The following is a 26,007-nucleotide window of genomic DNA, read 5'->3' as shown; positions in this document are numbered from 1 at the left end:
GATATTTGTCATGCTGCAACGTGTGCATCAGTGCACACATTCCCTAAGTAATACTGCCTTGACAGTCGGGTCCAACGGCAAGGCCATTTTGGCCATTCAGTACTACTGGACATTATGTTTTGAGTCCTCGCACAGACCCACCACCTGGGAGGGGTACTGCTTTGTTATCAGTTCTACAGATGATTAATCTGCGGTTAGAAGCATCCATCAGAAGAAAAAGTTGCGTACCTGCTTTAATGCTCTTTCTGATAGATACTATTAGCTAACCACAGGTTCCTCCCTGTCCTCCCACCTGCCTGTTCTCTAGAATGGCCTCTTTTCCATCTAAAAAATTCCCAAATTAGAAATCTGTGCACTGCCATGAGCAGTTAATGTTTGGGGTTCTGCGTCTGAGGGCGCAGACAATCTAGAGAAATAAACTGATGTTAGCTTGCTTTGGTGGTACCCAAATGCGGCTCCATTCATCACTTCCCGGGCGCAGTGGACTGGTTGCCGAGCGTCACGATCACACGTACTGGGGCTGTGGGGGCTATACTAAAAAAAAATCTGAATCCAGTCTGGCGCCTGGGTATTACAAGCAAAGAATCTGCAGTTAGATAGAGCATCCAGCAGAAAGACCATTATGGAAGTTAAGTGTAGTGTCTTGTGAATTACAAATGATGGAACCCTTTTGGCTCCCGATGGACTCAGTAGAACCGTGACATAAGTGTTAGAGCGGAATGGACTGAAGACTGGTTTTGAATGTTGAGTTTGTGGTTACACGCAGAAGGACAAAGTCATGTATTACTAAGCTCGGTGTGTTCGTAGTCCTTTGTAGTTACCCACACTGGGGAGGATGCTACAGTAAGTAACGTGTTTTTCTGTATTTCTTCTCCGAGCAGGTGTAATGAGTTATTTCTACTGCATATGCTCTCCTCACCTACTTATTTCTGTATTTAGCAGGGCAGAGTAAAGGGAAATGGTGCGAGAAATACAGTGTAAGGGCACATGTGGTGGTTGAGGTGTCACCTTTTATGAGTCAACCTTTTTTGTTCATTGTCACTGATTCGTACTAAGAGTGAATAAACATGGACAGGACACAAATACTTAAAGCAAAAGGGTGCCTCATGAAATCATCATGCCCACAAGACCGAGTGAACTGATCTGCAAATACTCAAGGGCTGCTCAAGTCTAATGCTTAACTTTATCTCAGAGTATGTGCTCGCAATTAGTGTTTCTCGTTTCATATAGTACTAAGTAAGCATGCTTTAGTAGGCATTGTATTTTCTTTGAGCTTTTTGCTCCTTTCCTTTTGCTTCTTCATAGGTCCTTTGTAGATCACATGCAGACAAAGCTTTTTCAATAAACAAAAACATGCACTGGCAAAGCCTGATTGGTATTTGATGGCAGGTGAATAACTGATTTGAGTTGGTACCCTTCATAGTAGTGCTCATTTTATTGACCTCAGAAGGATGAAAAGCAGCGTACACCCAACAGGTTTCAACTCTGTGACAGCAGTCAAATATATATTCCAGGAGTCAGTGAATGAGTACACTGAGACACCGGACCCAGCGTAACTGAATGTGAGGGTTATGTGAGTGAGTGATTTTTGAATGGGTGAGTGACTGAATGCATAAATGGATGAATATGTGAGTGCATGCATGATTGAGCTGCAATGGCTTGAGTGGAAAATAGCCGCATGCCCCCAAGATAATTGTAGTCACCCATCGAATTACCCATTCATCCATACACGCCCCGTCCTCTCGTTTGTGAGCCATCTATCCATGTATTTAGTCACCCATTAAACAATGCACTCACTCGTATATTCACTCAATCATCCATCCATTCACACACCCAGTTGCCTATCTATCCATTCATGTACAATTTCACAAATTTCCGCTTTTAACCATATTAACATGCAAGCAGAAGCACCACTCAATAAACAGCACTTTCACGGATATAAAAGCCAGACCTGTTGCCTTTGCCAATGATTGTATACTACATCCGTAAATAACATAATTTGTTCCACCCATCTCTTCCCTCAATAGTTCAATTCCTAACTGCGGAAGAGGAAGATCACAACTGTCATTATTGGGAATGCATCTACTTTTTTTTTTTCCTCATTTTATGAACCAAAGATGACTTTTATGTTATAACTTTATGGTCGCTGCTTTTCGGTTTTGAAACTCCATCACTGTCTGGACACATTCATATGCTTTTATAATGCGACATGTTGAAAAAAATAACACTAAAAACTCCATAAATGGCCCATTAAGGCAAATGGATTTTAGTTGGCAACTGCCTCATTTCTGCGTTTAGCTTTCAAGGAAGGCAGCTAATGTGAATTTCCAGTCACAAACTGCAGTGACATCTTTTTCTCAGCACAAACTTGTATTTATTTAGTGAGAGGTTTCCTAAAGCATTGCACATCTTCTGCTCACTTCAGATATGCAAGCGTCTAAGGGTCTGTACATTATGAGAAGGGGAGGAGTCTGCTGGAGTGTGGCCCTTGCCCAATAAGCTTCTGCCTCAATTTCATTTTCAATTCTTCTGGACAGTTGTAGGCACCCTAGAGCAGTTCTGTTTTCAGGATCATTCTGAAGTGCATAGAGCTTGGTTCTGCACTTACTCTTGGGCTTAAGACTTTCCACAGTATGAGGCTCTGGAAAGTCAGAATTCTGCAGTTTCCATTACTCGTTTCAGGATTCAGTGGGTGATCAGATAACTGGAGAGACCAGAGTGACATGTCAAGTGTCATGCAAATAATGTATAGGTCGTGCTTTTGACAAGATCCATCTTTGTTATTTTGAGATAAAATATGCTGATAACAGCAGGATCAGTAAAGGACAATCCAGTGTATTCAATGTGGGAATTTCTTTAATATTGTTCGCCTTCGTCTTTTTGCAAAGATGACGTTTGACCAAAAATTAATTTGACTCTTTGGTCCTTCCTTTTTCTAGGTATCACATGAATTTGCCATCAATTTCAATCCTACCAACCCTTTTTGTTCAGGTAGGTTGCCTTGCATGTATTTATACTATGTTTTACTCTCATTGCTAGGAGACTGTTGTGCGGGGAGCTATATTGTAGGTTTGAAATTCTTCATTCATGTAGGGTCTATTGAAACAATGTACAGTAAAACTAATGCAGTGAAATATTTCAGTACAAAATAACTGGATAAACAAGTAAAGGTTAGTGGTTGCCCATTCAATTGACAAAATGTATTGGGTGGTCCAATAAAATGGTGCAAATGATAAACAAAGAATATGTAATGCATATTGCACAATTTGTCCTCCAGTAAGAAAGGTATACTATACTGCTTTTCGCAATTCTCCCTGATCTAACGGTAAGTACAATTAGGAGCATTCATAGTATTTATCATTAAAAAAAAACATAGTTGTGGCTTTTGAAGAACTCATTTAAAGTGCCTGGATACCTAGATAATCTTTCATTTACACTCAGCTATTTTTATTTAGGAAACTAATATGTTGAATAGCATTAGGTCCTCTTTCAGAGTATTTGCATAACCCGATAGGGCCAGTAGCAGCAGTTGCTAATCCCATCAGAGTTATGAGATCTGCAGGAACACCATAGATCACAAATATTTGATCAGTCCTAAATTCCAGGCAAAATACTTGGCTAAAACATGTAGGAACATGTACGGAAACGCACATTCCTGTATCTTAAAGCACAAAATACCATAATCTGTAGTTTTTCGGCCCCTAACTCTAGAGATACCAGCAACTTCAGAACAAGGGAGAAAACATGGCAGAAAACCACCCAACTTGTGATGGGCCCCTCACTGGTGAACTACCTTGAGTCATAGAGTCTAGCTGTTCTCATTTCGCATCCTGTCTTTCCTCCTTTGATGCAGCCATAACCCAGTCATATGATGTGAAATTAAGTTATTATAATTTGCTAGAATGTTCAAGTGTTATTGTAAACATGGGTATTTGCTTTGTGCGTTATGTCATTGTTGTAATCATGGCCGGATGCCATTGACGGACACCTAAATCCTTTAAAACTATCTACACACAACACACAGGGACATACGTGAATACTGGTACACACAGCCCACACCCAAGAACTTCCTCAGCCTGCCATCCAATGTTGGCAGGATAGCACTCTTTAAAATGTCCATATTTTATAATGTAAACCATTGTCACCAGCACCATATTTCTGCTCTTTTTTCTAAAGGGGATTTGTGTAGAAAGTGAAGTAATTGTTCACAGGGAAACAACAATTCTGTAAATTATATGAATTTCCAGTTTTGAAATATTCGCCATCAATAATATTGCTCCTAAAAGTGAAGACATTTAACAGATCATCATCAGCACAGAAGATATGGAATTAGGATAATATATAGTCCTTTGATATGTTCTTTGCTTGCCTCCTAAAGCACTTTGGGTTGCTAAACTATAATCTCCGGTCCCGATGAAGACCCCTTGAAATCACCTATTTTATGTTGAAACCTCACTCTTTTTCAGTTTGGGACTACATTAATGATACCCCTCGATACGAGTAGTTAGCAGGAAAGTGGACACTAGATACCGACCTGTGATCCCCCACAAAAATAGAGTAGCCACAGAATTGTAGCTCCTGTTTGCCTTCCCTCTCTCATCGTTTTGCACATGTGTCTCACCTGAGCACTGTGCTGTCACCTATTCACTTCAGGCACTATTCTCAGATATTAATGTTGAGAGATGCAATTTCAAATCTCACATTGATGACCTATTGCTTGTGTGGTAAATTGGTAAATACCTTTGTATGTGATTATTTTACACAACAATTTATGTATTCTTTAACAGCTGATATTCTTTAAAACATTCCAGAAGAAACTAATGACTCCATTGTCATACTCTTAGTCCGCTGAATCAACTCCGACTTCTTCCAATTTATACTCATCCCGATTTCTGGCCGCACTTCATCATTGTCTCAAGCAGTGGGTGCAGATTAACCTCTGGACTTTTAACGTATAGTAGTATATTATTAGTGTATTCAAACAGGTATTGCACTCTTAGAACCTGATGTCCTTATGAAGATGTTCTTTGGTCAGTGTGCTCGGTGCAGGTTCCATAACAACCACAAATAGAAGTGGGGACATGGGATAGTCTTGTCTAGTTCCACAGTGTAGCTCAAACATCTTCGTTGTTACTGTGTTGGACCCTAGCCATGATATCATTTAAGATTACAAAACCTAAAACAAATATGGGTACTCAACCGACTCGACTACCCTCTCTGCATCAGACTTCGTTACCACGGAGTTATATCTAGATTCACCTGACGAAGAAGTGCAAAACCCTTCTAAGAATATTCAATGTGACTGCCCTGTCTTCAAAAACACTCTGGTCTGGCAAAATCAAGAGTGGCATTAGTGGGATAAGCCTATGGCTAGCACTTTAGCCAAGATCTTGCTATCAAAGATTATAAAACAGTTGGGTATACTATATGAACTACAAGAGCCTCCCCGCTTACTCGTTTAAGTAAGAATCTCAAAGTTTCCCTGGTCGTGGCCATCGCACTACCCCTCGGTCATTCCATTCAAACATGGTCTTCAATTGTGGAATAAGTAAAAAAAAAAAAAAATCTTCCCAAATTTGCTGCTCAATCCATCAGAACTGGAAGTCTTACCCCTTCTGCAATGAGAAAGTGTCCAGTTACCTTTGCTACTGAAAGAGGGACACAAGTTGCTCATTCATTTCCCTTCCTGCCCAAGGCCGAGCCACCATGCCTAGAAGTTGTTTAATCTGGTGTATTAGTCGACTCATTTGGACAATGTACAGTGCTCACTAGTAAACCACACATACTTCATTAATACCACCATAACTCACTATTAGCACAACACTCAAGATGTTACCTTTAGTAGTGGCCGATCTGCGCATCTAATTTTTCAGCAGCCAGGCCAATGCGTCCCTAGATCTCTCCATTTCCCTGTGCCAGCTGTCTGACCAAGCATGCAAACCTGCGTTTAACTGCCTCCCAAAATGTCTCCAGTCCAGATCTCGGCTCCCACAGCAGTATATTATTGCCTATCTGTTCATATGCCAGTTCCAACCATTTCAAGGCCCTTTCTAGGGTGTCTAAACTCGAGCACAGTGCTGTCAGAAACGTAGGATTTCAGGCTGTACAAATGTCCCTATTATAGTCCTCGAAGCCCTTGCATATTGCAAAATAGAAAATGTGTTTTCAAATAGCATGAGGTGTGGAATTTACACATGAGCAAATAAAGCATATACAATCTGTGCATGGGCCAACCCTACCAGGAATGGGAAACATCCTTTACGACGCAATTTTACCACGCAGTGCCTTTACAACGCAGGTTTTTGAACGCAAGTCATTACAACGAATTGCGCTGGGGGGTGCTCTAGGATAGGTAATAGTTTAATTTACTATCCAACACCTTCCCTACTATCCACAGGGACTGGAGTTGGAATAGTAAATTAAACTATTCACTATCCAGCACCCCCCAACGCAAGTCGCTGTAACGACTTGCATTGAAAAACCTGCGTTGTAAAAGCATGCGTGGTAAAAGCATGCGTTGTAACAACATACATCCACCAGGAATACCCTTTCTGGTAAAACTTGCACTTGAAAGGCAATTAGGTTCTAACCGCCTGATATAGAGTTGGCAGACGGGTTACTCCATCACAAATGTGACTAGTTTCCCATCAGTCTGAGTACAAGTGCATTGCATTATATGGCATTTGTAATAAGGAGCTCTTGATATCTGCCTCATTTGTTTCAGAGTATCATTCCGCCAGACTCTAAATGAGGCCCTTAACTGTAATTAGGGCCAGGTGCGGCCGGTACAAGTAAGAGTGGTGAGGCGGGGCAGGGGGGAAATCGACAGATGACAGGATAGGGAAAATAAAATTTTAAAAAACTCTTACCTTGCACTTGCCACATCCCTGACTTGGCGATGTGGTGAGCGCAAGGTAAGTGATTTTATTTATTTATTTTAATTTCCCTATCCTGTCGTCTGTCGACTTCCCGCCCTACCACTCTTACCTGATTAGGGCTTTCAATGTAGAGCTGTGGTTCTTAACCTTTTGAATTCTGTGGACCCCCACTGGATCACTATTGGAAGCCGGGGACTCTGGCCAAAGCAGTAGCTACAATTTGAACCTAAAAATACACAAAACTATAGAAAAAAGTGTACATCAAACAAATGCATACATTATTAAATAATATTTTTAATTCACAAACAAAAAAATATACTAAGTTAGAAATGTTAACAGAAGTTTTGAAGCATTTTAAAATCTGACTTCATTTCTAAAAGACAAAGCATTAGGCTAGACTTTAGGATATCTTGTTGTCTTTTTATTTTTGCTCCTGATGTATCCTCTCACTCACATTAGTGCTTCAATTGAGGCCTCCAATTGTTCATACTACTGTGTGCTGTACTTGCACTGCTCCCACGAATCAAGCTAAGGATACTAATCTAATTTTAACCTTCCAATTTCAAATGCTTTCACATTTACAGAGTGTTTTGACACTTTCAGTTTACATTCTGCTTTTTTATGTGTATATATTGTAAAAATCTGCTAATATTATTTAATTTTCAATCAATCACGGATCCCCGGGTTTAAGAACCTCTGGCTTAGAGAAAATGTTTTTGTGTGCAAAAAGTCATAGGCATGTCCGCCTCAGCCGCTGTGAGTCTTTTCTCTGCAGTGTACCCTTTAGAGCCGCGCAACCAATGTTGCAGCACTGGGCACCAAGCTTGGGGAAGGTTGCCATGTAGTCAATATTGCCAGATTGGGCCATTTCCTGCACAATTGGGTGATATGTTTCCCATTTGAGGATAACAGAAATTCATCTGGCTGTTAACTTAATTTTGGGCTTAATTGGGACTTGTATCTCTGGCTGCGCTAATGGCGCACAAGGCACCTCGCCCTTCACTTTGAGAACATCATGAGTTTGCAGGATGTCCCCTGAGCTGGCTGTTCTGCTCTCTCTCTTTCCATCCCTGCCTGCTTCAGACAGGGCCGGACTGGGAACCCAAAGCAGCCTGGCAATTTGTCTGACCAGCTCTCAGGGGGGAGGAGGCTGCAAGTTTAAAGCGCTGCTGCTCTTTTTACTGGGGGGAAATATTTCAGCACAACTGCAAAACCGGCCCCTAGTAACCGAACCAGCCCCTACAGCTGTAAAAACCTGCCCCCGCCCTTCCTACCTACCGGGAAAACGTCCGGTGCCCGCTACGGCCAGTCCAGCCCTGGCCCCACGGTCAGGTCACACGCAGCTTGCCCCCCTCCCACCCAGGCCAGCCCCACACCCCTCCCCCAGGCCTGAGGTAGTAGCAGTCTGTCACAAGCTCACAAACAATAATGTTACAAGTAGTTACATTAACCCCTTCAGTGCTAATGACAAGGGTAACTCGTCATGGAGTTTCCATTGATTTCAATGGAAAGTCAATGGGAAGAGGGGGATGTACCTTAGCAGCCAAGTGGTTAAGATGCCTGTGTAATCGTGTGTGCCTTAATGTAACTACCTGTATCATTATTGACATCATTGCCTAGGGGTCTTTGGTTGGAGGCCCGTCAGTCTAGTTCAGACTTCTCTCCCCTTACATGTGGTGTTTGCAGACTTGTCTCTCACTGCACTGACCTGCAAGCTGATTCCAGAGCCAGCAAGCTTTGAGTGAGTGTCAGTAGAGGGAGCCCAGACCAGGCAGAAAGGCCAGTGGGAGCCTGAACCCAGGTCCATGGAGGAGTCTCAAGGCTTCTAGGCTCAGGTCCACCTCCACCACCACTGACTTCAGTGAGTGGCACTGTCCATAATCACTTTGGCTCTGAGTGAGAGCGTCAGTTAGCGAACCTCTGTGAGGCAGGCCATATGAGGAGCCCCAGCAGCCACTGGTGGGTGGCGAGCGGTACAAGTGTGTGCATTCGACCGCATTTCTCCTGCACTCCGGGAACTCAAGTGGCTTCCAGTCAAAATGCGGATCAGCTTCAGAACAGCCTGCCTCACGCATAAAGCCCTACATACCGCGGCAAACCTGAATATCTGGCAAAAAAACTCAAAAAAGCTGGTCAGGCCAGGAACTCGAACACAAAAAACTGCGGATCGATCCTTTGCCGGAAGCGCTCCAAAAATCTGGAACTCTATCCCCCCACACATCAGAACCATTCCCTCTTTTGTAAAATTCAAAAGCCAACTCAAAATCCTGTTCCTCAACCGCTCCCTAGGGAATCGATAGGATAATTCAGAGTAGGGAAGCAGACAACCCGCACCGCTGCAACTCTAAGACTACGAAGGACTCCGAAGTTAAAGCCTGTACGGTACCGTCAACGTGTCGCTCTTTTCTTTTTGTGTTTTGTGAATCTCTGCAACGTATCTTTTGTAGAGCGCTCCGATACCCTGGGGTCAGGCTAGCGCTATATAAAACGTATTAAATAAACAAATACATTTAAAGGAAAACACTTCAATATAGCCAATCGTTTGTTAGCAGTGATGCACTCCCCTGCACACAGTGGCACATTTCACAAGTAAATGCATCCACCCATTGCCAAACAATAAAGCTAATGGCTCTTCCTTACCAGGTATCTGCAACGCCTATTCCACCCTTTCATGAAGCAGTGTGTTGTGAACAGACTCCGCGCGGAGCTCCTGCATTTACTGCGAGCCTCAGTCCCCTGCGAGAGTCCTCATCGCCCCCTCAGTCTGGATTTACTCAGACGCCGCTTGGTGCCGCTGAATTTAGCCTTCCAAATTGCCGATCAGCCTTGGACCGACTACCGAACACCCGTATCCCGGCCACCCATGCAACTCCTGCCGTGGGTGCCCATCACTGTTTTCATCGACAACCCTGTCCTGATGACGATCCCGACTGACGGGGATCGAAACGCCGTCGACCACACAGCTTAAATTTTATGGCGCCTATTATGTTTTGTACTCCTGAAAAATTTACCTATTCATGTTTTAAGTGATTACAACTTGATCCTTGGAGCCACTACTTATATTATTTCACAAATTGTCACAACGCGCCGACCACGCTGTTTTACCCCAGCACTTGCACTATCACTACCACCCACTGTATATATCTGTGTATATATCACTTCTTCACCAAGTGCCACCGGGTTGTCACATGATTTGATCTGTACAGTGCTGCCTAACTGTATTACCATGTAATAGACCCGCCTTGCTCTCAAAGTGGTGAATAATACCCTTCTTCATAAAAACCTCAGAGACTCCTTTCTGTTCATTTATGTAATGCATATTGCATACACCTTTGAAATTGTCTTTTGAATGATACCAGTTGGGAATTGTTCTAATTTACATTATACACCCATCCCAACGTGGTTTATGGGTCCCCTCCTGTCATTCTTACACATGTGAACAGACTCAAGCAGCCCAAACAGCTGCTCCACTACTTGTCCACCTCTGTCCCATCCAACAACATATAGTTTATATAGTGTTTCATGCTGCACTTTTGCCATTTTAAGCACTTTAAATAACAGCTACAATGTAGAGTGCTTACAGCAGCACAAGTGAGGCATGAAGCGCTATTTGAAATAATCAGCCACATCCTGTCAGCCCCCAACCTGCCAATAGTACACCTTGTCCTCCCCACATTCCTCCCTATAACACAGTTTAATTTACAAACATCTGAAGCATGGACGTTTTCGCCTGACTGAACGCCTCACAAAGACAGACTTACACCCCCTTCACAGACTGGAACCATTGTATGGACGAACTCACTCACCACTAACCAAGCTGTTTTCAGTGGTGGAGCATAGGCGGGGACAGGGGCAGTTGTCACGGGTGCAAACATTTTAAGGGCATTCATAGGGGTGCATAATTTTTAAAGGAAAGTGGAAGGATACTTGCCTTGCCCCGGGCGTTGGCAATCCACGCTATGCCTCTGGCTGTTTTGTACAGCTTACAACAGCAGAAACGAAACAATAATCACTGAAATATACACCTGTACCCAGTGTAGGATGGAAAGGGATCCTGCCGGATCCAGTATCTATTATTAAGCCAGATCGAGGCTGGCACCAGTAAAATATGCTGAATTTTCCTCAGTGTATTATGTCAAACCTGGGACCCAATCAGCAGTGCCCGCCGCACGTTGTCGGTTTTCTGGGTGGAGCAGCAACATGCAGGCTGTGAAGAGGCTATCATATTTTCAATTCCAGCTGTGCCCAAAACAGAGGTCTGATTTAAAGGGCCAACAGTCCTCCTTTTGGTGGAGTCTCATCCTGGCTGAGTACTATTTGAAGTCTAACTTTAACCCAGATGCCAATGCAATGGAGGGAAACAAAGGCACACAGCATTTAGCTTGGTGTCACTTGATAAGTGCTTAAGAGAAAGTATGATTTTAGCAGGTTTTGACTTTTCTACTAATCCCCATTGTAAGAGAAATGCATTCCATGCAAGAATGTCATTTTATAATTCTTATTTAAATGTGTTATTTTATTTCTTTTATAGCACTATTAGTCCCCGTGTACGGTGTGTGGGTGCCTTACACCACACCTATTTCATACAGAGGCAATAAATCATACAAGTGTGTAAATTACTGTGCAAGAAATGTTACACAAGACAGAGAGGGCTACAAGGAGTAGCAGTCCGTGCTGGTAGCCATTGTATGTTTTAAATGCTTGGACTGGAGAAACACAAAGTCGGGATTTATAGCTTACCACACCCACTGAGCTATCTACAAATATAAAAATCTGTGATCTGTATTCTAGGTCATCAGGGAAAAGATTTGTAATTTTGGGGTACACATGCCAAAAAGAGTGCCAACTTTCTTTTCCCCAAGTGAAAGTAAACTTAGCAAATGAAAATAAAAACATTGTTTGAAAAATTACCACCATAGGATACTTTAACAGCATTGGCAGGATTCAAGCCCTTATCCTGCGAAAGCCTGTGCCACAAGAGGCACAAGACATAACATTGTGCTATAGCTCCTTGGTAGTCTAGTCCATTGCAGTATTAGCTATAACCAACATACAGGCACTGGTGTCATTGATTGTGGCTTCCATTGCACATGAACAGGATGACCAGGATATAGGGACGATTTGACAGGCTACTCACACGGAAACCAGTGTGGTCCAGTGGGTACGTTCCTGACTTCTATTCAAACAACTAGGGTTCAAATCCCGGGTCTGGCACCAGGTGACTGATGGTGATGCAGCAGAGGTAAGTAAAATGTGTGTGTGTGTTTCTGTTACTATCCTTGTAGGGACTTGGATCTGATAACACACTCACGCTGTGGGGACTTGATTGCGCTGTGGGGACTTGAAGCCAAGTCTCCACAAGGCACTGTCTACTAAATGATATGAATTGACTTCAAGAACATCTGTGTCAAGTTTGTACAACTTTTTAAAACTTTGCTTGACCTGTGTTTCATCAAGTGTGTTTATATTTTTTCTCAGCTCTGTCCCTGCAGACAGAAAGCGGTACTGCAGTCTTAAACATACTTTGCATTTAAACACATATTGCTCATCGGAAACACATGCTAGCAGCAGAGACAGACATTCAAAAGGGAAAGCTACATAATATTGTATATATCCAAATATTTTTCATGCAATTAATATTTTCTCTTAATTAAAATAAAACTTTGTTTACATAAAGTTATCGAAGTTGGGCTTCCTGGCACAGATTTACTAAAAGCTCATGCAACGTAGTGCAGCAGCCAAAAATGCTGCGCTGCATTGTGTGAGAAGGAGCTAGCAGGAGAGCGCCATATTTACCCCCTGTCCCTAGCGCCGGCGCTGAAATTTGCGTGTGTGACATGCACAAACCTTTGCAAGGTTGCTTCATGAGTCTAGAATGGGCTTTATTCTGGAAGGATACCATTGCAGTACAAAATACCATGCTTAGACTAACTTCAAAACTTTTCCCACTTTGTATGTGTGCTGTACAGTACAGCACACATGCAAAGTCATAAAAGAAAGGAGAAATAAAAGTATTTCTCTGTGATAGAGCCTATTGGAAATGGGCGCTGTTTTGGGCCGCAAAACCCTGTCTACTTTTTTTTTAAATAGGGTTTTGCATCAAAAACCTTGGGTGGTTGCATGGGAATGTCTATGCACCACCCCTGGAACGCCTCCTTTGCTCTAAGTACTGGAAAGCAGCTGTATGCACTGATTTGCGTTACTTTCAAGTGAATACATTTTATGCTGGAAAGTAAGTTTGTGAAAAAAAGATTTTGTGTTGATTTGTGTCACTTTTGTGATGGGAACACGGCACAAAATCTTACTATATACCCCTCTGTGTCTGACAATTGTTTGGGGTTTTATTAGCATTGCTAAAAATATTTTGGGTCAATTTCGAGTCTCCGAATACTTCACTATTGCCGATTGATCTTTATTTGTAATGAATAAAAGATGGTGCACTGCAATACAATATAGAATGATCTGATCGTTTTTTGCAAATAACCTAGAGGCATCAATACCTATTGATATATTGTAATGTTTGTACCAGGGATTCAATGTATTTATGTTGCTTTGACTTTGCATATTAATGTGCACTATGCAATATATTCTTTTAGGTGATGGCTAGATGAGTGAGTGATTAGCTTTGCATTGCACTAAGTGCTACATTCTCAATAACAGTGAACTGAGGCAATGATATTCCCACAACCTGAAGAAGTATATTTTTTACCAGGAATGGCACAGTCTTATACAAATTAGTACACTTCGTACAAGATATGGTAAAATATCAGCATAATATTTAATTTTGAGGGACTTAAAGAACAGAACAATAAGTAGTTTGATATCACTGAATCACGGATTCACTACTTTCAGTTTAAAATCACTTCACAATTGCAAGTTGCTCTTTAATGTACGTTACAGCATACCTTTGTAGTAGGTCAGTGCACCGGAGCATCTTTCCTTGTGACTTTCGTGTTAACCGCATGCGCGCTAGCGGTTTTCCCGCTGCACGCTGCGATTTTGAAAATCCCGCGTTACGTGACAAGGTCAGCTCGTCATCCGCGTAGCGCAGGTTACGCCCATGACGAGCTGAGCTCGTCACTACCGTAGAAGGGGTTAAACAGAATGCTTGAGTTTCTTTTGTATGAACCAATTTGATTGCATGCACGTAAACAAAATTAGATGAATGTATGTTGTTTGACGGAGTCTCTGCAAAATCGTTTTTGTAGCCCCAAAATATAAGTAGATCACATCTATGTCTAGGCAGACTACAAATTAGCACTGCTTTGTCACTTGACATATTCGTGCAGCTTAATCTCTGATAAAGGCGATTTTCCTTGACCAGTATTTTAGTGCACAATGTGGTTTCTTTCATTATGAACCGTTGTTTGTCCTGCTTCAATTTACGTTTAGTTTATTTACCATGGGGAGGTGGGTGACTTTTTGTTTTATGGAACTGATTTTCCTAATATGCTTGAATGCAATGTGAATATTTGGGCACATACCCAGATCTGTCAGAGCACATTGGACTAGTTCAGTTAATGCACAGACTAGCTTTCATGCATTATCTGCAGCTTCCTTGCTGTTCAGCACTGGTACACCAGTTAATACACACAATGCATTTCATACTTGGATGTGAGTGAAGTTTGAATTCATTTAAATATGCTACATTCCTCAACATTTTGTATCACAGTCTCACATAACTTTTCTCTCAGAAGACTGGCACACACAGCAGTCTTGCTGATACATTTTTTCTGCTCGACGTAGTCTCCTACTGGTAACCTCTGCGACTTTTTTTATGTGTTCTATTCTCTCACATGAAAAGGATTCTTTTTGGCACAAAGCCCTGTCATTGCTTGTAGATAGGGCTTTGCGTCAAAACCAATGGGTGTTTGCATAAGACTGCTGATGTACCAGAAATTAATTGCCCCCTTGAAACTAAGTAATGTAAAGGAGCAATAAACAACATTTGCGGTACCTTTTAGCAAAGTTCCAGCGTGAAAACAGGGTTTGCACTGGAAAGTGAATAACTTTTAAGGAATGTACACCAGTTTTTGTCGAATTTTGTGACTTTGCACTGATGCAAAGGCTTGATATGTCTGCACCTGAAGAACAGATTTCCTAAAACTTTCTGCCAGTGCAAAGTGATGCAAAGTGACATAAAACATCATAAGTTTTTGAAGTGGGATTTACTTAGCAGCGCAAATGTCATTTTTATACATTCTATTCAAGATGTCTTGTATTGGGCTTAGCTACCCAGGAAGGCCTCCCGGCGCTGAGACAGACACACCTGCAAGGCCTTGGCCAGTACTGGCAGAATTAGAATAGATGGGTCCTATAGATTTCAACTACTGTTCAGATATTTGTCAAGAAGAAAATAAGTCATCATGAGTATATTCCATCACCAAACGTTCAGTTTAGAAATCATTTTTATTGTGTATTTTTATTTGGGAGCTGCCATGACCTCAAGCACCCCTCCCCTTAACAACCAGCTCTGTGTGTCGGGTAAAGATAATACAGAGAGCATAACAACTATATAAGACAAAAAAGGCATGCACTGCAGCAAAATCAATCTATGCTCAAATTCAGCAAGCTCTGTGAGACTTGAGTCCAGAGTATCGTGATCATTTCACCTCATTCTGTAGGGCATGCTAGTCGCCTTAAGGTTTCCTCATTCGAACCCTGTAAAACAACAATGCTTCCAAGAAGATGAAACCACACTCCGTCCCTCAACTAAAATCACTGTTGTGTTCGTAGGAAAAATACAACTGATGTACGATGAGACCTCTCCAGACTCCTGGCATACTCCACTGAGCTTTTTATTAACCTTGTAAGGAAGAAAGGCAGACTCCGACCCTGACCCATGTATTAATAGCTGCAGGTGGCACATAGTTCACTGGAGAAGTTACATAATCCCACCGTGAGCCTAAACCATAACTCAAAATGTAGACAATAGTGAACAGAGACCACTTTCCAACAGGAAAGTATCATAGAACAGTTGTTCCACAATGACCAATATGTTACACTGCGGGCATATCCCACTGTGTAAATGAAGTGAAAGTAAATCCTTTAAAAAACAAGCATTTGCAATGCAATAGGTCTCGCATTAGGAAAGTTTGAGCCATTGGTATTGCGAATTACATTTTTTTTTATTTATGTGTTGGTTGTGAACATAGCTATAGTAATAGCTAAAGTAATAGCTTTGTCATTTACAATGCCAATAGTTTTAACTTTCACAAATGTGACACCTATAGCATTTGCAATGCAATATGTGTTGTATTTTCACGAAAATCCAAGAACAGAAGTGAAATATTAACATTTTTTGTGACATTTATAAGACAGACGTTATTGTTGTTCGAGTACTTTACGCTGGTGTTTAGATTCCTGTAAATCCCCAGTGTTGCAGGGTGCTTAAGAATTTTGTGATCACAGTGGTACTGTATTCCGGGCTACCTTTGATACTTGCACAAGTGCCACCTTGCCCATGTAACGCTTGTTCCTGAGCCTGAGTGTCTAGCACTTATTGCAGGACTATACCTCTAATCATACTCTGTTTTCTCTTATAACTGCACACTTGTCACTTTCATTTCCTCTGGTGCACTTTTGACTACCTCATGTATTTTGTTAGCTCACAATTGTCACTATTACCTTATGTAAGTAACGTATGTTTTTGCAACCTGTTCTTTTGTAATGTTTCTCATTATGTTTCATTTCTGTTCCTGTTGTGAAGCCTCCGACGCCTTCGGGTAAAGTCCGCGCTTTATAAAAATGCATAAATACATGAATAAAAAAATACCGCCTTCGGGTAAAGTCCGCGCTATATAAAAATGCATAAATATATGAATAAATAAATACCGCCTTCGGGTAAAGTCCGCGCTATATAAAAATGCATAAATACATAAATAAATAAATACCGCCTTCGGGTAAAGTCTGCGCTATATAAAAATGCATAATTAACTAAATAAATAAATACCGCAAAACATCCTTGTTACTCTGCCGGCCTGCGACCAGGAAGTCAGGCAGGCCGGCGCGACAACAGGAAACAGGAAGTAGGAGGGCGGGAGCCTACCCCGCCTCCCACGGAAGAGCCGCGATTGGAGCCGTGCACCGGAGCAGGCAGGAGCCTACCCTGCGCCCCGGTGCCTAACGAGGGAAGAAGAGTCCTGCTGCCGCGCCCTGCAGCTGAGGAGAGCCGGTGAGTGCGTTGCTGAGCTGCGGGCGGGCGGGCGGGGGAAGCATGTACGCGCGCGCGCGCGGGGGGGGAAGCATGTACGCGCGCGCGCGCGGGGGGGGCGGCCTGTGTATGTGTGTATGTGTGTATGTGTGTGTGTGTGTGTGTGTGTGTGTGTGTGTGTGCGTGTGTGCGTGCGTGTGTGTGTGTGTGTGTGTATGTGTCTTGGAGTGCGTGTGTGTGACTGTGGGGGAGGGGGTGTGTGTGTGAGCGAGTGTCTGTCTGCGATGTATACGGTGCGGGAGGCGGATGCGACGTGCGCGTTCGCGCAGATGAATCCAGGAGAGAAAATGCTAGTGCACCCTCTGGTCCGTCATTCCTCCCACAGTGATCGCTACTGGTCTCCAGCTGGATGCATCCTTACGGATGCTTTTCCAGCGAGACCCAAAGAGACTTCTCCATACGTCTCTGTTTCTTACCAAGTAGTCACAGACACGAAAAAAGGTTATTCGGCACTCTACTTATAAGAAAAGATAATACATATTAGTGTCCAAGTTTTATATAGCACATGAAGCCGTTTATTTTGACAGACAAAGTAAACTGTGTGATTTCTACAGATAAGCATCATTTGTTAGTTAAGAAAAACGGGAATGTAAGCTAATCAGACACCTAAAAGAGCAGCTCAAATGCATGCAAATGTTTCAAGAAAGAACCTGAGCTCCCTACTCATAATGGTTGCTATTGACTAGGAACACACCCAAAGCACTTGTTTAGGACAGGCAGCAAGAGAGATGCAAATCACGCATAACAAAAGCGTCATCACCATGACAGGACACCAGGATGCAGAAGCCAACTGGAGATGGCGAAGACTTACGTGACTGGGGGATGGGCCTAGCTGCAACAGAACACACCTTTGTAAAGTTGAAAAGCGTCTGCTTGCATGTTGTGTAACTAATTGGAGACCCTAAAAGCATACGAAATAAAGCAGCGACACCTGAACGGAGGCACTCCTACCTTCATCAAAGCACCCAGTTCAGAATTGAAGTTCTATGAAAAGGAACATAGTCATTGCAATAAATGTGACTTTTATTGTTAAGCAAATTTTTTTTTCATGTTGAACGTTTGCGCTCAATTATTTGAATACTCAAGTTTCTAAGGCCATTTCACAGGGCTGCTGGAAATATTCACATTATTTTTTAAATTGGTAACTCTTTGATGCGTTTCGAATATAATGCACTGATTTACCTGCTGCTTAGTTATGTTAAATGCCATGAATTATGAGTGTATCAAGCCACTGCCGCCTCCTTCCCATCAAAGGCTGAGGGAGCTCCGCTGGATTAATCTTTCGCAAAATACCAAAATCACAGAATTTTATTGGCAATATTGCCTTACAATAGATTTTCATTGCTCCTGCCTCATCTGAAAAAAAAAGCTTGAAGGAAAATGGATGACACTAAAGCATAAATATGAGATGAATGGCTTTATTATTTTATTCTGGCACTTGTGGAACTGCGTTTAATACAGGGAAACAAAACCAAAAGCACCATGGTGTGAACAAAGATAAGAGGACCAAGTGTTCAAACCATCATTGATAGTGCACAAGTTGGCAGCTGTAAAAATGCAATCAGCTTAGTAGAAAATTGATGTAAAATGAAAGGAGAAATGGACTTATCGAGGTAAGGACAAAGATAAGACACATGTAGATAGAGGAAAACCTGGCATTCGAAAATATGACCGCAACAACTGTGTAAGCTCATACAGCAAGGTTTGTCAGGCGCGCATGGAAAATGAGTGGAGAGAAGGAATTGTTGGTGAAACACGCCTATAAGCCAAGAAGTCCTGTTGGAACTGTAGGGGTCCCTTGCATGATTTGCGAGCATGCATCCCTGCGCTGTTACCCCTAGATCAGTGCACACTCAACAATCAAGTGTGTACACTGAGGACTCTTTTACTTTTTTTGTGCATTTTTATATAGCACGAACTCGACCCGAAGGTATCAGAGCGCTTTACATGAGCACTAACTACAGACAGACACATTCATGTTTTTTAAGCACAGGGAGATTAAGTGATCTGCCCAGAATCACAGGATACTAAGCCGACGCAGAGACCCGTACCCGGATCCTCAGTTCTAAATTTGCTAGCTCTAGCGGTACTGCCACATCATCCCCCAAGCTGGTGACAGTGCAACACAGAGTGGGTGTCTTTGGTCTGTCGGAGGGCACCAAGCGTGCCTTTGGTGTCCTCCTGGGTGAGTGTGACTACTATCAGCTCTCTTTATCCCTTGAGACTGGTAGGGGTAGCAGTGTTTAAATGTTACACATTGATATGCCTTTTACTTGTGCGCCTGCAGATGGGTGAATGGTCTACTGGCCTTGCAGTGATAACGTTTAGCCAAGTCTCGTATAACCGGGTCCTTTGCTACACCCAGCTTGTATGTGACCTGTATGTAGTACTGGTGTGTGGTAGTGTGAGCCAGGGGTGCTTGAGTCCTATTTGACTGTGGGCCAGTGGAATCCATTTTGGATTGCCACTGGATACATGCTATGCAAAATGAAGATGAGGTCGCCTGCCAGATAAGCAAAGTGTATTGCTTGCATTTCTGTACTAATTGGTTGGGAGAAGAAAGACAGATTTTTCTTGCAGGCATAATTCAGGTAATTTCAGGAACTTTGCGTTTCAGTGGTTTCGCGAAATTTCCCAAAGTCTGCCATTACATAACTTGGCCTAATTATGCTCCATTCATGGTAAGAGTTTAAGTAAATTAAGACATTCACTGTAAAAATTTACCATGAACGCACGAGAACAATAGAACGTTTGTGGCTGCTGTTTGTGTGCTTTGGCTAAAAGCGTCCACATGCCAAAATCTGGTACGAGATCCCATTTCACCTTAAATATAGCGCAAAATTATGGAATGGAATTGTATTGTATTGCATTTTGCATTATTATTTGTCATTTTTCCTAAAATTCACCTAAAATCTTGTGATTCTGTAAAAGCATATTACACATATTTTTAACACTTCTAGTGACAACACCTGAGATCTGCTTCTGGAGAAACTGAGGATCTGCCTTGAATGAGGAGACAGCCTTCTGGCTCAGAGAGGCTAATTGGAGGCCTCCTTACCAGAGGGTTGTACCCAGACTAGAGTTCAGCTATTGCCCTATTAGAGGATACACCCAGACAGTAGACGGCTAAACAAGCATACCAGACCCCAGAGTGAGATCGGCACCCCGGTCTATGAATGTGCATCCCTGTTCACTACCACTTGGCATTGAGGCGATCCTCAGCCCCCTCCTTAGCCTGGCAGTGATTGGCATGGCTGCTTGTGAGAACAGAAAAGGGCCTAAGGCATATGATTTGCCCATCAAATGTTACAAGTCCTGTCTGAATACTTATGTCTGCTGTGCTGAAGAACATTGAACCACATACCACAGCTTTATTCCGGCACTGAACTGTGCTTTGTGCTTGCAAGTGTATCTGTCCCATCTGACAGTCACTATTGTGTTTGTTGGGGATACTAGAGCACATACCTTAGGACCAAATGTATTCTTAAATTCTTACTACTATTACCTGCTGCAAAAACGTTTAAATGGGCTGGACTCTTCCTTTGGGCAGAACATTTACTGGACCTGTGAAGTTGAGACCTGCAACAACTAACCGGCTCTCCTCCGACCATCTGCACTCTCCCAAATGACTTCAGTAGGAGGTAGGGCTGAGTGGTAGGGCATGGCAACTGATGCAGATGGCATCAGCTCATGACTCAAGTTGCTGCACAAGTTGAGGGTAACGTGCTCCTATGTGAGCAAGAATTGGACACTAAACATTGACTTCTTGTATACAGTACGTGGGAGACAATCACCTCCACATCAATCCAACACAGAAAACCTGCTCAATGCACCACAAGTGATTCTTAACTTGTCTAGATTTTCCTGAGTCAAGTACTTACATGAGTTTACTTCTGCTCCGTTTTCAATATACCAGTAGGTCAGCAGTAGGACATGAAATGTAGGTGGACTCAATCACCTCAACTTAAACTTAGTAACCTGTGAATGCACTGTGGTTTCCAAACTGGTTCTGAACTTTGACTGCCAGCCATTGAGATCCCTAGATTCTAGTTCCAGCAGTTATGAATAGTGCTTGATAAGTGATGTTTCTTTAAAGATTGTGAATAAACAATGGGATGATGTAGATCTAAACAACTTATTTCTAGAGCAGTTAAGGGAATCTATTGAGGTGCAGGTTCCTAGATGCAAGTGTAGTAAAGTCTGTAGCATTCTTAAAGACGAGGAACACGTAGATAAAAGTTAGCACAGAGGTTTATTCATTTACACCTCAGCCATCTCAAGCCAGTGAGCAACTGACTCCAAGAGAATGCACATAACATCAAACAATGTTCTATATTCTATAGAACCTTGCATGAGGAACAGGGACAAGAGAATACCACACACCTCCCTTCTAATAATAAACAAAGAGAAATATACAGTTGCATAATACAGATGCACAAGTAACAAATCTTAACATGAAATTAACAGTAAAAAGACTAGTTGACATAATCTTTCAAATATATTGGCAAAGTAGTCTTCCGTCCACTTCGTCTTAACTCTGAACACAATTTAGAATGAGAGACTCCAGGTGGATTATTATTTTCCCAATCCTTCTCTGGATTAGACCTAAGTATGACAATAAAACTAAGATTCCAAATCCTCCCATCCTGTAATTTCACAGCATTTTAAAAACATTTTATCACACGAAAAGGTTTAGTAAATTTAGACCATGACAACGTGCCAACGGGTGCTTTAACTCTAACAATGTCACCGACTTTAGCAACAAACTGTTTGACACTCTTCCCTTGTTTTTAAGTTGTAATCTTTTTTCTCTCTTTTTCTAATTACCCACACTATTATCTTTAATACCTTTGCCCCAAATCATCCAGCCTGGGCATAATTTGTTATTAGGAGTCCTCCCTTTAAATAACTCAAAAGGAGACTTCCCTGTAGAGGTGCGAGGAGAGAAACGATGAGCTAAAATACACTTCTGTAGTTCTTCTTTCCAATTTAAAGAATTAACTCTTGACAATTGAATATTTTCCTTTATCACCCTATTGAACCTTTCAACCGTACCATTTGTTTCTGGATGATAAATTGAATATTTTTTGTGAAAGATTCCACATGACTCCAGAACATTTTCCATTTGTTTTGAACAACATTGAGGACCATTGTCAGTCAAGAAAGTTTTAGGGAAACCTTCTCTTCTGAAGATTTCTTGTAAGAAAAAAATCACACTAATAGAAGTAACCTCTGACACACTTGAGACTTCTACTCATCTTGAATATAAATCAATGAGAACAAACAAATAAGGTGTGGTATGCTCACCAGAAAGTGGACCAACAATGTCCATGGCTACATCCTCCCAGGGACCATTAGGTAGTTTCCAACATACCATGGGTAAAGTTCTCGGAGAAAGAACTTTGTCACTGACTTTACATAGAAGACATTCTCTGACTTCACTTTCAATTTCTAAATCCATACCGGGCCATCAAAAACTAGCGCTTAATCTTTCCTTTGTTTTAACTATCCCTAAATGACCCTGATGAGCTTCCTCAAGTAATCTCTTTCTTAGTGACAATGGACAAATCAACTTATCACCTCTTAACAAAATACCATTGTCTATTGACAAATTCATCTGCAATCATGCGCCAGATTTTTGTTAATGAACTGTGTTATTAGATTGAATCATGCCAATAACTTTTACCATCTCTGAATCTTTTTCTAATTCTTCTTTCCATTCTTTTTCATTAACCATACCAGAAGTTATTTCACCCACACTTACTTCATTCTCGAGATTTTCATCAAATTTTGATCTTCTTTTACATTACAAACCAACCGAGACAGACAATCTGCAGTTTCATTCTCTACTCCCGGAAGATGTTCAACAACAAAATCAAAATCCTGTAAGCCAATCACCCAACGTCTTATTCTTGATGAAATAAAATCAAGACCTTTCTTTTTAAAAACTTTTTTGAGAGGTTTATGATCTGTGCATACCTTAAAATGAGTCCCCCAAATAAAATGTCTGAACTTATTGAGGGCCCAGTATATAGCTAAAGCTTCATTCTCTATGACGGAGTAATTTAACTCCGCACCACTTAGACTCCTAGATGCACATGCAATAAGCTGTTCCTTTCCATCTCTTCTTTGTTTGAGAATCGCACCCATGGCTTTTGAACTAGCATCTGTAACCACAGTAGTCTCTATACCCGGAATAAATGCCTGTAATTTTGGTGCATTTCTCAAATTCGTTTTTAGCTCTTCAAACTCTTTCTGACATTCTTCGGACCAAACAAACTCTTTATTTTTTACAAGTAATTGTCTCATTGCACTCGATTTACTTGACAAATTATAATAAACTTGCCATAAAATTCCACCATACCAAGAAATGAAACGAGTTCATCCTTAGTTATGGGAGTTGCTAAATTAAGAATGGTATCTACCAATTCTTTTTTTGGAACAACACCCATAGAGGTTATGCAATGTCCTAAATAGTTAACTTCTTGTACAGAAAATTTACACTTTTCAAGTTTCAAAGTGAGACCTGCATTTTCAAGTGTCTTTAAAACAAGCTCTACTGTAAAATCATGTTCTTTCTGAGTTGTACCAAAAATTTGTAAATCATCCTGATACCATTTCACTCCTTTCATACCTTTCAAAATTGAAGACATTATTCTCTGGAAAACTAAGGCTGCACTCACCAAACCAAAGGGCATTCTGTTATACTTGAACGCACCCATGGTGTTAAGTCCTGTGATCTTTCAGTAAGTTCAATTTGATGATATGCTTGTGAGAGATATAATGTCGTGAAAAATCAAGCCCCACTTAATGTAGACATGATTTCATCAATATTGGGTAAAGGAAATGTATCCACCACCACCTCTTTGTTTAGTGAGCGAAGATCAATACAAAGCCTAATATCACCATTGGCTTTGTTGGCAACGACAACTGGTGCCAACCATTCTGAAGCTTCCACAGGAGTAATAATACCTTGGTTAATAAGCTTGTCTAACTCTTGTTCCACTGTTCCTTGCAAAGCCATTGGAATCCTTCTCACTTTAGCTAAGGATGGTTGTGCTCCATGGATTTTGCTAAGAACCAGTTAGATGAACAAAGAAATTTGGAAAATCCTGGAGAGACTCGGGGAAAGGTACCATGGAAGGGACATTGGGCGCGAGTGCTGTGATTTCTGGCCCTCACAGTCACTTACCAGAGGCTTCCTTTAAGCACGCCACTTGTGTATTCCCAAGGTTGCTTTTGAAATTGTCCTTCCCCCAATCACAAGGGCTCCCCAGTCACCAGTCCCAGAGATTGCCCCTTAGGTGGGGTGGGTCTAACAGAGACTCTGACTCTGCAGTTGGCTCTACAGAAAGCTATGTCTTTGGAAGGAGTGACAGAAAAGGATTCTGAGAAGGAGAATCTAAGATTAGTTCACCAGTAACAGGAGGAGAGGTGAGTGAAGCAACAGGAAATGTGGATCCGGGAAGTGATACAAATGAAAAGAGAAGAGATAGAGTGGAAAAATGAAAGGCAGGATACAGAAAGGGAAAGACAGGATCAGGAAAGAAAAAATAAGGGAAAAGAACAGGGATAGCATCTGGAAACAGAATGCATAGCTTTAGAAAAGGAATAGCTCATGATTGCAGCAGAAAATGGATACCCTCGAAAGGTTATTCCCCCTTCAATAGTGAAGAATTCCCTTCCATGGTTTCAAAGGAATATGTATACACGTATGTGCCAGGTTCTGACATTTTGATCTGGTTTGTCATTTATGACCTAGCTTTTAAAGCGCAAGGATTTAATGAGAAGCCCAAATCAGCTGCTTTACTGAGCCTACTCCCTACTGAGGGGAATTAAGTGATTGGAAGAATATATGAGGTGACTAACATGATGGATGAGCGAATGAAGGCGTCTCTGATCAGACAGTTTGGACTGACAGTTTGGACTGACACCAACTTAGTACCTTCAGAGGTCCATGAGAACAAGAAAGTGGATATCGTTTCATTTGCAATTTGGATTTCCATGATGGTGTGAAACTGCAGTAAGTGGGTGAAAGAGAGAGTTAAGGATTTTCAATCTCTTACCCAGTTGATCGTGGCTGAGTGGCTCAGGGCGAGTAATCCAACCCACTTGAACAATACTTGTATGAGTTGACAGAGGAAAATCCAGAGAAATGTGCAATGTTGGATAAGAATTGGTTAATTAACAAGGTAAGCAAGGGTCTCGAGCAGTATGATTCCAAATTAAATGGAGGAGAAGAACTCTCAACAGAATAGACCAACAACCAACCAAGCATCTGAATAGTTCCAAGAATCTAGGCAGAGGCAGAATCCTAAAGGGATCTGGGTTTCTAGTGAGAAACAGAAAAAGAAAAGAGGAACACTCAATGTGGTAAATTTCTTAACATGTCTTAGAGACAGACATTAAGTATCCCCTGATGTATCTTTAAGGATACTGGAAGTTACCAAGGAGTTCCATGAGCATATAGAGGAACATGGCCACGTTCCTTTGTCAGGTTATGGAACTCTGAGTGCATGGGAATGTTCCTCTGGTGCATAAGAATTCCATGCTGTCACTTGCCCATGAGGATTCATTTGCAGGACAATATTGGCATCAAAAACACATAAGATCTGTTAATATGTCAGTTACTTTTAGTTTTTATGTAGTGTGTGATTACCCAAGGTTTTCCAGGCGCATAAACTTAGTGAAAACCATTAGAATTGTGTTGGGTAAATTGCCACGTTTTGAAGAGTTTCCTTAATCTTAGCAGGTTTGTTTCCTTTCTCATGGTTAGCTGGACTGAGGGCCTCTTTATTGCTACCAGCCAACTTGACAATGCTTTTTCTTTTTGGGATTTGTTGGCCTTAAGCAGCTGGCTATTATAAAGTTCTGTTAAGGGATTACCAACAATATAGCCGTCTGAAAACTTCAGGG

At 41.7% G+C, this 26,007-nt stretch overlaps 1 protein-coding gene across 1 annotated transcript in view; it reads left to right on the top strand.

The window, feature by feature from the left end:
* Nucleotides 1-26,007, top strand: part of CPNE2 (copine 2) — a 917,381-nt gene that overhangs the window by 746,364 nt on the left and 145,010 nt on the right. Inside the window, exon 13 of the mRNA XM_078671428.1 lies at nt 2,940-2,991. Coding sequence (XP_078527554.1) covers nt 2,940-2,991 — 52 coding nt within the window. The remainder of the gene's footprint in view (nt 1-2,939; nt 2,992-26,007) is intronic.

The sequence above is a fragment of the Lissotriton helveticus genome, chromosome 12 (genome assembly GCF_964261635.1).
Source record: "Lissotriton helveticus chromosome 12, aLisHel1.1, whole genome shotgun sequence".
Lineage (NCBI taxonomy): Eukaryota > Metazoa > Chordata > Amphibia > Caudata > Salamandridae > Lissotriton > Lissotriton helveticus.
Note: the sequence above shows the minus strand (reverse complement) of the source record. Positions and strands in the feature narration are given on the sequence as shown.